Source organism: Sarcophilus harrisii, chromosome 5 (assembly GCF_902635505.1).
Source record: "Sarcophilus harrisii chromosome 5, mSarHar1.11, whole genome shotgun sequence".
Lineage (NCBI taxonomy): Eukaryota > Metazoa > Chordata > Mammalia > Dasyuromorphia > Dasyuridae > Sarcophilus > Sarcophilus harrisii.
Window position 1 is genome coordinate 21,695,919 of NC_045430.1, and position 16,937 is coordinate 21,712,855.

A 16,937-nucleotide genomic window follows, 5' to 3' on the forward strand; every position below is an offset into this window, starting at 1 on the left:
TTCGTTGCATTTTTTTCCCCATTTCACAAATTCTGTTTTTCAACAAATTGGTTTCTTTTTCATATCTCTTTTGTAAGAAGTTATATGCCTTTTCCATTTCATCAGATCTATTTTGTAAGGAGTTATTTGCCTTTCCATTTCATCAAATATATTTAATAAGATGTTTTCTTCAGATAATTTCTAGTTTTTCTTTTCCAAACTCTCTTGCCAAGCATCACAAGTCTATTAGAATTGGCCTGAATCACCTCATTGTTGAAAAGGAGACATGTCCATCAGAGTTGATCAGGTAGATTTATCTTTTTTTTTCTTTTTAAAGCTAACTACAGTGCCCCATTCTTTTCAGACAGGAATTTTCCCTGCTTTTTGTCCTCCTCAGCCACGCTGCCAGGAGAAAACCTGGGTCGGAGTGCTTGTGCCCTGGTTGCTGGTCAGTCTCCTCAGTGCGGAATGAGACCCTCCCTCTGCCTTCAGTCCCAGAGAGCTGACTGCCTCCTTAGTGCTGCTGCTAACTGGGGAATAGGAAGGGTGACATACGGAGGGTCACCCAGCCAGGAAGGGTTAGAGAGCAGTATCTATGTTGTCCAGTGGTGATCATCACCTTACCTGGGACAGTTGCATAATCTCCCCACAGCAGATTCTTCATGCAAAAGCAGCGCCATTACCTTGTTATTTGACCAAAGGTCACTTATCTGTGACTAGTGTCAGCCTTGTAATTGCCAACATCTAGGCCATCCAGCCCCACCTCGTTTTACAGATGCGGAAACAGACCCAGGGAAGGAAATGCCACGAAGATCACAAGGGCAGTGAGTGTCTTTCTGATATAACATTTGAACCCGCAGCTTCCTGCCTACAATCCAGCATTCTGGCTATACTACATTGTGTTGCTTGTTGACAAACATCATATTGATTCTTCCTAATCCCTGCCTTAGGAATTATTTTATTTTACTTTTTTTTTATTCTATCTCCAAACTTTATTAAGAACGGTAGAGTGAGCTTTTATATTCTTTTGGAGAATAGGCAAGCTCCCAACTATAAATATATCCATGTAAATAGCTCTTAAACACAAGATTTTACATATATATGTGTGTGTACATGCACATATTCACTATTTTATTTTTGTGTGAATCCATACACATGTAATATATGTGACAGAAGCCAGGATAAGTTTTTGGCTCAATGTCTAAACAAAACTAACATTATAACCAATATATAATTCTACTAGACCTGTGATTTCATAAGTATAGGGAGCTCGCTTAATAAAGAATATATATTATGTAAAATAAATGTGTATATGTACACATATATAATGAAATCTAGCAATAAAATAATTTTCCAAGGACTAAACTTTAGCAATACATTCCAGTGATGTGGCTGATTTTTTTATCATTATGATTTTATATACAGACTAAAATCACGGCATCATTATTATTTTATGCTAAATGCAGGATATTAAACTGGGGATAACATGACAACCACATCAGCTTGGATGTAGGGATTGCTCAGGATACAATTTTCTGTTCTTTGGGGAAACAAAAATGGCAGTATTATTGTACCATGGCAGCTGCAGATAATACTCAGAAATATAGATAGATGGATAGTCATATGGGTGACATTGATAGATGATGGGAATATTCGATGGATAGATGACAAAGTAATGGATAACAAATGAACAATGGTTGATAAGATTGGTGGATAGGTGATTAGGACTGTGGTCTTAATATAGATCATACGTATCTCAAGTACCACTTAAGCTCACATACATGAACAGTACAGTGGGTGAAGGGAAGATTTCAGTATTAACATTAAGGGATTATTAAAATAGTTTACATTTTAATTTTAGACCACACAATTTCTGCCTTTGTCCTAATAAACAATATCCTTACTTTTTCCTTCTGGGGCCAATTAGGAATCTGAATGAAATTGAGTTACCACTAGTAACCATGGCTTAGTAAATAAGAGCGTTGGTCCAAGTCAGGATTCAGATTCCACTCAGTCACAATCTGTGAGCCCCCTCAGCAGATCACCCCCACGTGCCTTAGCGTCAGCCAGGGCTGGGAATCCAAGACAGTTTATCAGGTTAGGTGTGGCAAGGAACACGCTTTGTTAGCCTTTGAAAGCCCTGGCTCAGCAGTCCAAGCCAGACGTCATTGACCTGAGAGGTAGATATAGCGTCTGGTGGTTCTGGCCTGTCTGTCCGACAGGCTGAAGTCGATAGAGAAGTCAGATTGATGATTAATCCTAGGATTAATGGAGTGGAATAACTCAGTAGCAGGGCCTGAAGGGCCTTCCTTCCCCTTTTCCCCACTTAGACCTTGCAGATGACACAAAGTAGAGGAAGTGGTGAGAGTGGGTTCCTTGCTTTGGCTACTCACCATCACCACCTTCCTGTCCGGAATCGGCACCCTTTCCAAGCTAATAATAATGACCAGCATCATCTAGGGCTTTAAAAGGTGGCAAAGCGCTTCCTATGTGTTGCTCCTGGGAGGTAAGCACTCCTATTAGTCCTGTTTTAAAACAGGTTGAGAAAAGCTCAAAGGTCAAACAGCTGGGCCTGAGGCAGGCTCCAGGTTTTCAGTGCTGTGTGTTAAACATTTGCCCATGCACGCCAGTAGATTGGTGCTGCCCTTGGGAGCTTATGGCCACGTACTTTTTGGGCAGGCGCTTGATTGCCAAGCAATCTCTCTCTGAATTCACTGACTCGTTGCTCAACAAGAGTTTGTACCCTGTAGAGTGAGCATGTTTTGACAATTTTTCAGACTTTCAAGTTCTGAATTTATTCTAAGTACATAGTGGTTGTTTAGTAAATGCTATGGAGAGGAATAGTGATTATGCTGTTTAGGAGCTTATAAATCATTTTATGTGGGTTATTTTGATGCTCAATAACCATGCCCACAAGTGATTCCCATTTTCCAGATGAGAAAACAGGCTGAGAGAGAGAATTTAGTCATTTTATTCAGTCCCATCTGACTCTGTGACACCATTTGGGTTTTCTTGGCAGAAATACTGGAGTGGTTTGTCATTTCTCATTTGACAGATGAGGCAACTGAGGCAAATAGGGTTAAATGACTTGCCCAAGTTCCATATCAGCTATACCTGAGGCTAGATTGGAACTTTGTTCTTCCTGTCTCCATCCTTAAACATTATCCAGCGCACCATCTAGCCGTCCTTAGGCAAGTGTTTCATATTTCTCACCCCTAGCCCACCACCATTTGGGTGAGAGGTGGAAAATACGCTTTGCTATCAGGACTATGAAATCATGATTAGTCATTTCATCAGTCAAAATCTTGACTGATGTTGTTTTCTCTTTAGGCTATTGTCATAATATAATCTGTTCTGTGATTTTTGATTAGCCAGAAAGATGACAAGACTTCTTTGCCCTAAGTCATTCAGCTAGGAAATGAAAAGATCCGGGATTGCTGGAACTCCAGCCTTCTAACTTCCAAGTACAGTGTTTTTTTCCTTGTACCACACCGACCTGTATGGATGATTGAAAAGCAGAGTTGGAAAGGGACCAAGCCTCTCATTTTACAGATGAGAAAATGGACCTACCGAGAGGAAAATACATCTTGCTCAACATCACACAAAAGAGGTAATCCAGCTGGGTTCGAACCCAGGTCTCCTTGATTTCAAATCCCATGTGAAGCAATGAAATATAGTAGAAGGAGTTCTGATCACATAGGTGAAACCGGAAGCAATACCTCTAATGCCGCATTTAATGGTAGTCAGGTTTTCTCTGACTCTGTCAACATCCAAGGAGCAGCATTGATGATTTTCCTTACAGTTTTCCACATCTTTTCTTTTAAAGGGCAGCTTTCTCCAAGAAACCAGGTGCTGAGTGAAAGATTTGCTTCTCCAGAATGTCCTGGTTGAGTAGCCAGACAGTAGGTCCCAAAGAGATAGATGATTAAGGTGACTTAGAGCTTTCTGGCTCAGGCAGGCAGACCAAGGGTGGGTCCACACTTAGAATTCTCGCATCCTTTTGGAAGAAACTGAATCCAAAAGATTTCAAAGACCCCAGTGATGTGAAAAAAAAAGCCAAAAAATAACTACAAAACAATAACAAAAAAACCCAACAAAATAACTACAAAAGAGTGTTTGGCCAATCTTATTTAAGGCAATAGTACAACTGTCATTCCCCACACCTAGACATTATGAAATTATCTATTCACACACACATTTAATTCATTTTTAAAATTTTCAATGAACAAAAATTTTCTCTCCCTCTCACCTCCATATCTCCAAATGAGAAAAGTAAAAAAGAGTGTAAATCATGCATAACCAAAGGGAAGAGAATATGGATTTGTAGTACCTGCTGTGTGCCAGTAAAGCAAAAGCTATTCCTACATCAGGCACATACAAGCAGCACATGTCTCATTCTACGTCCTGAGCCCATCACTCTTGCCAGCACTCTGGAATCTCTTTTGCTTGTTATGTTGATCAGAGTTCTTGAGCCTTACAAAATTGTCCGTAAAATGTTTTTACTATTTCACATTCAAGTTCCTAGCATTTACAACTATTCTCTAAGACTTGAAAGAGTTTTCCTTCAGGATAATTGAAGGTAAAATGAACAAATAACAATATATATGGACATAACGCTGTTGAGTTTGTAATGTACTTTATAAATGTCATCAGCTTTAAGCCTCCCAAACCTCCAAGGAAGGCAAAATATGGGTGCTGATTCCATTTGACAATTGAGAAAATAGGCTCAAAGGGGTTAAGTAATTTGTCCACAGTTTCTTAGCTAAGGAAGTATTAAGAGATCTTAAATCAGGGTCCTCAAATTTTTAAATAGGGGGCCAGTTCACTGTCCCTCAGACTGTTGGTGAGCAGGACTATAGTAAAAACAAAAACTTTGTTTTGTGGGCCTTTAAATAAAGAAACTTCACAGCCCTGGGTGAGGGGGATAAATGTCCTCAGCTGCTGCATCTGGCCCGTGGGCCGTAGTTTGAGGACCCCTGTCTTAAATAATCCAGGTCTTCACATGCACAGCTGTAACCTTACTATCCACTGTCTCTGAACAGAGCTAACCCTGTATTTGTTCCCTAGATCCTTTCAAAGGCAACCTTTCATATCAAATTAATTCGTTAACAGCCACTAACGTCTATTCCCCTCAAAAGGAAGGAGATCCTTTGCCAACACTTTCCATACGGTGCCATGCAAATGATTTAGCCCAGAAGGGGTGGCCACCCAAAACAAGCAAACATTTCAACTCCTCCAAGTCGGTTATAAATCTCCAAGGGCCTCATGCAAATGATACTTTCGGTAAAGCAAGAAATGAACAGGAAGCTGATAGAGACCTGCAGATTTGGGTTAGAAAGGCTTAGGAAGACATTGCTTTTACAGAAAGGAGTTTGGGTTGGAAGGTATTAACTTGTAGGGGTGGTGGAGGCGGGGAATAAAAGCCTGAATTCCCTTTGGAACAGTGGCCGCAAAGCTTTTATAAGTGGAGAATTCCGATGAGACTTTTTAGAAGTTTTCCATGGTACAATCCAACTGTTGCCCTCCTCAGTCTCGAAGACTGATAACAGAAGCCAGCAGCTGTAAGAGACCCCAGCCAGTGGGAGTCCCACTGCCAAGTTCAGCTGGGCAATGCCACTTTGAAGGGTGAAAGAGCACATTCAAAGTTAATCGGTTGCTCTCCAGGTTTCTTGTAGCTAACTGTTCACTCCACATTAAATCCCTACTGAGCCTACCTACTTAGCTCTTCACCAGCCCCCCCTCTAGCCTTAATTTGCACCCCATTGAGGCTGTTTTCCCCCACTTCCTCTAAAGATTTGGCCACCCCGCAGCCAGGCTTGGAGAACCACTCTAATATTCCCCTCAGCTGTCTGGAAGCTGTGAACAAATCTTTGATTTAGCTGTGAAAGGTTGTTCTCCCACCCCACCCCCCCAAAAAAAATTGCCCTAAGTTTAAAAAAAAAAAAAAAGAAAGAAATATAAACCTATAGAGTTCTGGAATCAGAAAGGCCAGCCAAGGCTTCAATCCCTCCCTCCTCCCCCCCTCCCCCCTTCCCTCCTCCCCCGACACAATGAGCTGTGTGACCACCAGCAGTTTGACTAACCTCTCTGAGCCTCAGTTGCCTTATCTGTAAATGAAGCTATACTACCAGGGCTAAGACCTACTAATGTCCTTTTTCCCCTCCCCAGCATGGGTGGAGCAGAGATAGCAGAGGAAATGTTGCTCAAGAATGTTATCCTTTTTTACTAAGCAAGAACTGCACGAGAGGAGAGGAATCCATTTTGGGAGATGCTGACAGCCGTCCAAGGGGAGAAGATGAACACTTGAGTTGGGGGGGGGGAGCTGGCAAACTGGGGAGGAAGCATATAAGCGGGAGAGGCCAGAGTACGTGGGTTTAAATATTGGCTCTGCCACTTAACCCCAGTTCGATTAAGACAAGTCATTTTACCTCCTCAAGACTAAAGGTGGGACTGTATTTGGTTCTCTGTTCTAAAACCTGCTTTACTGGACCCACTGCCCAAGGGAGCAAGGACCCGAGATGGGCCATGAGTTCCCATTACACCGGATGTCTCACATTTTTCTAGAAGTATGAAGTTCTAAGCATAAGCAAAATAAGCATTTCTGGAGTTCCAGAGGAATTTGTCTCCATGGGGACTTACCTCCCAACTGGTTTTCTTGACCCATCTCCCAGTGTTTGTCAACAGTATCTAACTAAGCACATTATACTCCCCAGAACTCAGAGGTGATGACATTGAACCTGACTTTCTTAGCGGGGGCTGTTAGTGCTGGTCATCCATTGTGTGATTTGTATCATGAAATCCTGTCTGCCCAGGATTAGAAAGCTGTGGAGATCTGAAAGCCCTGAATTTACACTGGCGAGGAGGACGTTTTAAACTCGTTTTCTTGACCACCCAGGGGTAGGAATTTCAATTCAGCAGCCTCCTCCCCCCCCTTTTTTTTTTTTTTACTGGTGACCACAACTTTCCACGTTCAAGTCTTTCCAACCCGAGACTGGAAGAGATTCCAGAAAAAGATTCTTGGTGCTGTCAAAAACCCTGCAGATCATCTGTGGTCATCCATCTTTGCTCTGATGAGATTAATGGGGAGAGGGACTCACTCTCTCCAGAGGCAGCCCAAGCCATAGCTAGATATTTAGAAAAACATGGGAAATGCCTAATAGCACATGGTTATTAGGATGTTTTTCCCTTCCCATTGCATCCTTTTGTTGAGTGGAGCCAACAGAATAAGTCAAACACAGCTAGCCCCAAACCATTCCAAGTCCCAACACTAAATATTCTCAGGCTGGGGAGCCCATTCTCAGCCTGGTTTTGAGGCTGACCTCCTTTGGATGTACTCTTAAGACTTGTCAAAATCCTCCCCAAACCATGTCAGGCGCTTGAAGCTCACACAGTCCTCTTAGATGTGGTCTGAACAAAACCCAGTATCGCCTCATTCAGAATGTGTGACGATTAGTTCTGCTTGAGATCATGGGGGAAAGTGGGGGGTGTGTGTGAGTGTGTGTGTGTGAATTGCTGGCTCAGACATGTCTTTACCTTAATAACTCTGAGAAGTACCTGGGTTTGGGGATTGGTCTTTCCACATCCTAGAAATCTGAAGTTCTCTGAGCAGAGTGAGAAAATGACAGCCATACTTCATTTTGACAGCTGTGTGAAGGATGGACTGGAATGAAGAAGGGAAAAAAAAAGGGAGGGGAGACTCTTAGGAGGCTTATTTATAAAACTCAGTCCAGAGGGGATGGTGGCAGCAGGTAGAGAAGAGAGGACAGATGTGAGATAACTAGGTAGAATTTACAACACTTGGCCATGGATTGGATAAGGAAGAAGGAAAAAGTCAAAGATGACTTGGTTTCCCATTCCAGGCCATTAGAAAGCTCATGCTGCCCTCAAGTGAAATAGGGAAGTTGGCTGAAGTAGATAAGGGTTTGGTGGAGGGAAGGACTTGGGGATTCAAAAAAGTGAGAGTTTAAGACAGATGCTTTTGCAGTGATATAGTTTCCAAGCTGCCCTTTCACCAGTATGTGTTCAATCTTTCCTATGAAACCTTGAGTCCAGCATAAGTCACTAGTGCCTTGGGACAGGCAAGGCTTTAACAAGTAGTCCTAATAACGTAATTCTCCTGGGAGCTTAAATGTCTTAGGATCATAAGAGCTGGAAAGGGACGTGAGGTCAGCTTATTACACATCAGGAAACTGAGGCCCAGAAAAGTGACTTTTTCTGAAGTCACAAGAATGATAAGGAGCCAAACTCCTTAGCCTGGTTTTTAAAGCTTTTCCTTCACACTCTTTCATCTACTCTCCTTCTCAGGCAAAATAACTTACTTGCTATTCTTCAAAGTCAGCATTTTCTCTCCCTTCTCTGTTCAGCTTTGCAGAAGCCATTCCCTGCCTGGAAAGCAATCTCTCCTCACTTCAAACTTCCAGACTCTTTAGCTTCCTTCAGGGTCAGGTCAGGGGCTAACTCCTATGAGCCTTTCTCCATCCTTCTAGTTGTTCATGCTGTTTAGGGAAAGAACACTAAAATTACCTTATGTATCTATATCTATATATCTACTTTACATAGTATGAATCATAATACAAGGTAAACTACTTAAAGGCAGGGAATGGAATTCATTTTGGTCTTTGTCCAGGGATTCCTTTTTACAGATCACACTTTGGGACACTGAAGAGCCTCCTAGAAGAGAGTTATAATCACTTCAAAAATCAAGAACTAACCATCCACACAGGAAAAGCCAAGTGGATGAAAATATTTCATTGTGCAGATCATGACTTGCTTTTCAATTTAATTTTTTTTTTCTGGTTTGAAAGATGCCTTGGTCATATGGCAAGAGTGACAGATTATCGATGGACAAGCTGTGTGCTCCATTGATCTACTCAACATTAGGTGAAAGCCAATAGAGAGGAGTCTTTCTCCTACCACCTCCCCCTATTATTATGAATGGCTCTAAACTTTCCTTCAGTATCTATTTTACATCTGGGTTCCAGGGTCGTATAATTTGTATCAGTGAACTATTTGTTGTTCCTCCTTCATTTTTCAAAGAGGACCAGTGATATAATAGGGTGATGTCTTGACTTGGACGTAAGTTGAATGTAAGTGAGGCTGAGGTGCACAAAGTGTCAGTCTCACTCTTCCAGAATTACCAGAGTCCTGTGACCAGACAAAAGTAAAACTGACTGGACATGGCTGCAGATGCATTGGAGGACCTTGGGAGTCTTCCATGTTTGACTAAGCTTTTAGCACTCCACAAGTTCCACTTCAGCCTCCTTCGTGGCCATTAGAATAAATTGTTCTCATCTACCCATTTTGCTGGGGGACATCTTTCAATGCCTGGGGTGGGCACCCACCCAAGTCACCAAAGAGTCTAAGGTCTGTTGGTTACTTTCCACATGGTTTAACCCAGTATAGTATTTCAATTTGTCATTGAACTACCTAGAAAAAGGCCATTACTGTGACTTCCTCATTGCCCACCAGGGCAATTCCAGTTCTTACTTTGGCTTAGGGAGACTTCTGGAAAGTCACCATAATTTTGAGAAATCTGCTTCTAGAGAAAATCCCAAAGCTCTAAATAAGCAACACAAAGTTTGGGGATGTCTTTGGCAGGGATTTAATCTGGGGTCCACAGGCAACCTGCAAAGCACGGATGCACTTCAAGGGTAGGTTGTGAAGCTGTGGGCAGGAAAACAATCATGTCTTTATTTCATGCATTTTTTTTTTTCAAATAATTTTTTTTTCTTTTTCTTTTTCTTTCTTTTTGGTAATGTATGTGACTCAGAGGGAGCAGAACTTCCAAAAGGATCTATGGCATAAAAAAAGTTAAGAACTCCTGGCTTACCTAAATCTCATTCGCTATGAGCAAAAGAGAATGGTAAAGGATATGTGACTGGCTTGAGAATTATTAAGACGAGACAATTTGGGAAAACTTGAGAGGAGAAGCGAAGGACTCGAGAAAGATTCAGAAAGCGAGCCAAGGGAGAACAAAGAGAGATGTGAAGAACTCACATGAGAGGAGGAAGGCTTGGAAGAGAAGGAAGTTGATAAGACCAGATGTGACAAGTTGATGCAGCAACGTTAAAGATAAGCCAAATCAAACTGTGCATACCCTTTGCCCCAGCAGTGTCTCTACTGGAGCCTGTATCCCCCAAAGAGATCATAAAAAGGGGAAAGGGGCCCACATGTGCAAAAATGTTTGTGGCAGCCCTTTTGTAGGGGCAAGGAAGTGGAAGCTGAATGGATGCCCATCAGTGGGAGAATGGCTGAATAAGTTATGGTACATGAATGTTATAGAATATTATGGTCTATAAGAAACAATCAGGATGATTTTAGAGAGGCCTGGAGAGATTTAAACGCTGAGCGAAGTGAGTAGAACCAAGAACATTGTACATGGCAACAAGATTACACAATGATCAACTGTGATGGACTTTTTTAAAAAATGACGTGATTCAAGGGAATTCCAATAGATGGGATGGAAAGAGTCCTCCACATCCAAAGAGAACTATGGAGACTGAATATGGATCAAAATATAGTACTTTCATCTTGTTGTTTCTCATTTTTCCTTTGACCTTTTGATCTGATTTTTCCTGCACAGCATGATGAATGTGGAAATACATTTAGAACAATTGTACACGTTTAACCTGTATTGGATTGCTTGCTTTCTGTGGGAGGTGGGAGAAAAATTTGGAATACAATGTTGCTGCAAAGATGAATGTTGAAAACTCTTTACATGTATTTGAAAAACTTTATTTTATTATTTATTGTTATTAAGAAAAAAAAATTGAGAAATTAAGAGAAAAAAAGGTAAGAAGCCAAGGGACAAGGAATTGGGCTTGGCTTTCAAACTGCTAATAAGGTGATAGCATACTAATAAAATGAGAAGGGCTTGGGATTAAGCATTCATATAGTACATTTGGGGTTTTAGTTTTTTACAAACATTTCTTTTGCTGAGAAATAAGTGCTATTATTATCTCCATTTTACACTTTTGCAAATGAGAGCTAAGTACCTTGGCCCAAGGTTACATAGCTAGTGTTTGAGGCTGAATTTGAATTCAGTTGTCTCTATGTTCCATCCACTGTACCATCAGTTGTATACAGTCTTCTAATAGAATTTTAATTACTCTGAAATCAGACATTAAAAAAAAAACCCAAATGGATAAGAAACAGCTATCCTCTGACAATGGTATGTAGTTGGAAATCCTATAGCGGTATTTAAACAGTTTTTTTTTGTTTTTTGTTTAAACACAGAATATCCCAAAAGTCTGAGATTTTGGTGTAGCTATTTTAGAAGTGTGTCTACCATTAGACCATAACCTCCTCAAGGGCAAAACCTTTTACCTTTCTTTTGTATCCCCAGCACTGAGTGTAGAGACTAATACATAGTAACAGATGAACAACGGGTTCGGCTCAGACTGAAGAGTAGACTGAGCTCTCCTTGGGGAAGTATACTGAGCTCTGAATTCCCCCAAGATTCTCCCTGAACAGCACATCTTGCTAACTTTAACATTCTTCTTCTGTGTTATCATTTCAGTTAAAGAATACCACAATCTCCACATAGTTATGCATCATCAAAAAGACAGCATAAGGATTCATGATGGGCAGAGATAAGCTGTAGCATATTATCAGTGAAGAGCTCTATGTGGGAAAAGTGTGATGAAGATCAGAGATGTATGAACAGAAAAGGAGGTAAGCTAATCAGAATGAAACAGACAACAGAAGAACAGTCATGGTGTCTATGCAATGGGAAGCAACTAAGGAACACACCAGATGGAGCTCTTGGGGAACAGAGGTGGATTGATAGATGGTGGTTTATATGAGGACATGGACAAGTCATTAAGGATGAAAAGACAGGAGTGGGTGGCAATGTATATCATTGGAAGGAATTCCCATGTTGAGATCATAGATTTACTGAGATTAAAAAAAAAAAAAAAAATGGTATAGTACACCGAAGTTAGCAAAGCATTTGACAAAGTTATCTCAAGCCAGTCTCATGCAAATTACAGAAAGACAAGAGCAGGCCCATAGTCAATAAACAAGCATTTTTTTTTTTTTTTAAAGCATTATGAAACTGTACCAGGAACTGAGATAAAATCAGGACATACAAATGAAGACAAAAAGATAGGTCCTGTCTTCAAGGACCTTACGTTCTAATAGATACCATAATATCATTAGGTGGAGCGGAAACTGATTCTTTGGGAATGTGTGTCAACCAATCATTCAACATTGCCTCAGAAAGTATGGAGTGGAATTTCTAAAATTTTTAAAAATGGTGGTTTTATAAAATTTGCAGAGATTATGAAGCTGAAAAGGGGATTAACTAATTTAAGTGAATGAGTCAGGATCCAGAGATTATGCCAGGGGAGAAGGTTAAGCTAAATATGATAAATATAAATTTTAGTCTAAAGGGAAATGATATCTAAACAGTCTGAGGGTAAACGGAGTTTTGATCGGACTGCACAGCTACCGAGACACTTATGGCAGCCCCAGAGGCTCTCAAAGAAAATGAAACTGCATAGAGAGAAGCAGAGGAAAATGATGGTGGTTCTTAGTCTTATTGCATCTGAAATAGTGGGGTTGGTTCCAAGTACCATATTTTAAGAAGGCTAGCATCTATGAGAAGACAAGTAGAATAGAGAGGGTCATACCATAAGTTTTATTGGTGAGACTGAGATCAATCATTCTCCTTCTACTAGTGTGTGAATGCCTGTCATGAAGGGAAAAAGGATTAGAATTGCTTTAAGGTCGTAGAGCCAGGGAGGTCTTCAAGCGGAATTGGATGATCACCTGAGGAAAGGTGGAAGAATCTTGTTTTATTGCACATGTTTTAAAAAAAATAATGATTGCAACTGTTTGTTTAAAAATATTTAATAGTTTAAAAAAGTGCTTTATTTTACAAATCAATGAGTACACATTACATGGGAATGGCCTAAAATAGTCTTGGAAATTCCACTAGTCAATTAAGTTACAGATTGAGACTATTAAAATAAAACTGTTTACGACTGAAGCATGAGCTATTCTCAATAGCAACAATGAGAATTTCTAATGGCATAATTTTTAATTTAAAAATTCTGCAATGATTAAAATTAACCTTGTCAATGTAGAGCCTATGACTTAATGAGAAGATTCTTAACAATAACCCCCAACACATTTCTAACTTTCCCCTTCTTTCAGGTGGGTTTAATGAGTGAATAATGGAGGCTTCCCTACATGCAGATAGGATTATGTTTTTTAAAAACGGAAACAGTTTCTATTTGCCCCCTTTACAACTACCAATAAAATTAATTGTACTAAAGTACTAAACATGAAGATAACAGTATTCTGAAAGCACGCTTTGAGAGCATGTAGCACCAGGAGATCACTACCTAATCCAGCAGGCCAAGATTACAAAGTAAAAAGATGGGAACATTGCTCTTCAAATCTAAATCTGCTTACAGAGCTAGGAAGAAGGGGAAAAGAAGCCACTGAAGTCACTGCAGATATGGTTATAGAACATTCTGCCTACAAGTTACCACACAAGGAGTACATGGGGATTCTGAAAACAACTGTTCCACTGGAGAGAAGCCACAGGTGCTTAGGAGGAAGAGGATAAATGTGTACATAGCACCTGCTTTGTGCCAGACCCTGTGCTAAGCTCTTTTACAAATATCTCATCTGATCCTCACAATAATACTGGGAGGTAGGGCTGTTGTTATCCTCATTTTACAGTTGAGGAAACTGAGGCATATAGAGGTTAAATGACTTGCCCAGAGTCACCCAGCTCGTTAAGTGTCCGAGGTTGAATTTAAATCCTGGTCTTCCTGACTCTAGGCCTAGGGCTCTTTCTACTCTTCTGCCTCTTCTCTGCTCACTGCTTACCAACAGAACCCTAAGATCAGTCATTAAAAAATTGGTAAAGCTGGAAGTTTCCCCCACCTCAGTTATCACATCACCAGAATAGCGTGCCTCTGAGGTCATCATAGAGAATGTATGAGTCTTGATTTTTTTTTTTTTTTAAATCTAAAAGGCTTAATTCTACTCATTGTGCTCTTGGCATAGAAGGCCTGCCTCTCACTCTCCAATCTTCAAGTCCCCTTTTTAGAATCGAGGTTCAAATTCACCACTAGGACTAAAACAGAGAAGCTAGCTACTAAATACATATACCTGTCAAACAAATACTTTAAGCTAAAGATCAGTTTATTCCTGTCAGTGAGAATACTATCCTAACAGCTAATTATGCAGGCTAAAAGGGTATTTTTTTTTTTTAAACAGTTGGTATTAACTGAGGATTACTGAAATAATGCAAGTAAGCCATTAAAGCTAGCCATGCCTGAAAAACACTTGCTTACGGCTTCATAACCAATCCCCCGACTTAAAAAATTAAAAAAAAAAAAAAAAAAAAAAAAAAAAAAAAAAAAAAAAAAAAAAAAAAAAAAAGCCACAAACACACACATACAGGATCCCTTGGCATTTTATATGTGCAAAATTGCTTACCATTTATTTCAAACTTTGGTTAAATATTTATTTAGTCTAAGTATTTCAGATACATTATGGAAGTCATACAAAAATGATTACAAACATAATAATGAGGTAAGTTAAAATTCTACCAGTGCAAAAAGCAAGCATATGCCCAAAGCAATGCATACAGGTTAAATAAATGTGGCTGCAGCTCTCTCCAGGAGAGGTAGAGCTGGCAAACCAGAGAAGCTCATTGTAAACATTGTTTTTAAGATACATATCTAAAAATTCATACATCTCACCTACCAAAAAAAAAAAAAAAAAAAAAAAAAAAAAGCCAAGGTAACCTAACACAAGAGTAGTGCATTTATTTTGCCTTTAGAGTTTAGAGTCTCTTGGTTTAAGAGTCTAAGATTTTGCATATTTCTTCAGGAAAACCTTGGTAAGACACATTCATTACAAATACTGCAATATAAAATTTCCAATTCTTTACAAAAGTTATATATTAAAATATTCTATACATCTTAAATTAGTTGTTGGAACATACATACATCAATTCATTCTATCTTTCCAATGGATACTGTGCATTAAGTTAAGACATACCCTACTCACCCTATGCGGTATAAAAAAAGAACGCAAACAGTCTTGTGCGGTTCTTCGTTCTGGATATTCGTACGTGATTATTGCTCAGTGTTGATTTCCGATGGGAACGGGAAGGGACTCTATGAAATCACTACCAACTGTTATAGACAAGCTCCCTGGAGCCAATTCATAACATCTCCCTACCGAAGGATGGAATCACACCTGAGTAAGGCTGTCCAATGCTTAGATTTAAGATGTAAAAAAAGTGTGTACAATTTCAAGGTTAAAAAACAATGCAAAAATAAAACATTTAGGACATTTACAAAATCTTACAAATGTGTAAAATACTTTGTCAAAATGTCTTTCCTGTTAAGGTGCTTCTTCTACTTGGAACTTGACTCCTTCCTTTCTGCAAAAGAATAACACACATACATACACACACTTCAATGCTGGCTTATAGAAGATGGTTTCAAATGTATTAGTAACATTCAAGTAGTGAAGAGAAAAGTGAAACTCTTCAGAGAGACATTGTTCCCTCCCTTCTTGCACAAGAAGAGTGGGCCGATTTCCAGAGAAGGGAAATGTTTAAATTAATCAGATTATCTGACCTTGAACAGCAGAGATGGGATTCAGACCCAAAGTTCTAGACTCCTAAATCCTGCATTCTCAAGAAGAGCATATCTTTGCCAATGCTAGCTAGGATGGACAAATAACAAGAAATCCATTCTCACTCATCTGATAACTGACCAAGTTGTTAAATGAACGTTTAGTTGGGAAATCAAGGATTCCAATATTTATCCTGTCTTAAGTCAGAAAAGGAACAAAAGGACACTAAGAAATCTGCATTACACATTTCAACCAAAGACAACTTTTAGAGAGCACTGCTCACATCCAGTGAGGTTAAGGAAACCCTTTTTCCATTTTTGGGAGAGAGGGATAGAACAGCCAATTAATAATACTTGAGATAAGAGGGAATTTTTTTCCCCCCCTCAAAAGCAAGCCTTTCAAAGAAAGTCTGACCTTCAGGGATGAACCCATGATGGTTTTTCAGAGGACATCTTTGCTTCTTTTCTGCCATTATGGGAATCTAGAATTAATTATATGTTTCTAAAACACTGAGCTTCAACGCAGTCTATTAGAAAAATGAATAGAGAATTCCAAATATAGACTGCTTGAAAACTGTTCCTTAGTAATTCAGTTGTGATAATCAAAGAAATAATGTTTAAGAAGAAGACCCTGCACCATCATTACCTTGAAGCCACCGAACCTGGGTAGCTGGTCCATATCCCTTTTCATTCTTGGCTGATATTCTGAACACAATGGCGGGCCTAGAGGTGTAATCGACATGCGCATTGGCGAGCTGCCCCGCAGTCACTACACAAGAAGTTTTCAGGCCGCAGTAAATCCTCATGAACATGGGCTGACTTGGATTATCTGGCACCTGTGCTGTACGAATAGCCAAGTAGGCTGAATATTCCAAAATATTTCCAGAAGGTGAAGCTGGAGGTTCCCAGGAAAGATGGATACAGTCAACATTCTTGAAGGAAAAGAACGAACAATTTGGGTTTTCCAGCCTCTGAGTAAGCATGGCTTGCTGTTTAGAAGCACTCTACTCAAATTGCAGATTTACTATGATTTTTTTAGTTAGTGGGAATATTTTTAAAGTTATATTTTTCATAAATCAGCCATAACTAGATCCACAATGCCTTGAATTCTACTTTGTTACATACAACTTGGTAACTAATGACCATGCCCTGGAAATCCACAAGATGGCACTTTCTTCCCTTTCATCATCACTTCACTATAGAGAAACAATCTCCGGAAGATAATGAACTTAAATTCAATTTAATACTTGTCTTGAAATTTTGGTTCAAACTCGAGATGATTATACTAAAAGAAAAATTAGATTTCCGGACCCTTCTGCCATTTGAGCCCTAAGTTCTCTATAATTTTTC

General features: G+C 39.7%; 1 protein-coding gene across 1 annotated transcript in view; it reads right to left on the reverse strand.

The window, feature by feature from the left end:
* Positions 1 to 14,395: 14,395 nt before the first annotated feature.
* The window catches only part of HCFC2 (host cell factor C2), a 30,198-nt gene continuing 27,656 nt past the window's right edge, over positions 14,396 to 16,937 (reverse strand). The window contains exons 15-16 of the mRNA XM_031940981.1: positions 16,234 to 16,519; positions 14,396 to 15,391 (exon numbers count right to left, since the gene is read on the reverse strand). Coding sequence (XP_031796841.1) covers positions 15,366 to 15,391; positions 16,234 to 16,519 — 312 coding nt within the window. The 3' untranslated portion in view covers positions 14,396 to 15,365. The remainder of the gene's footprint in view (positions 15,392 to 16,233; positions 16,520 to 16,937) is intronic.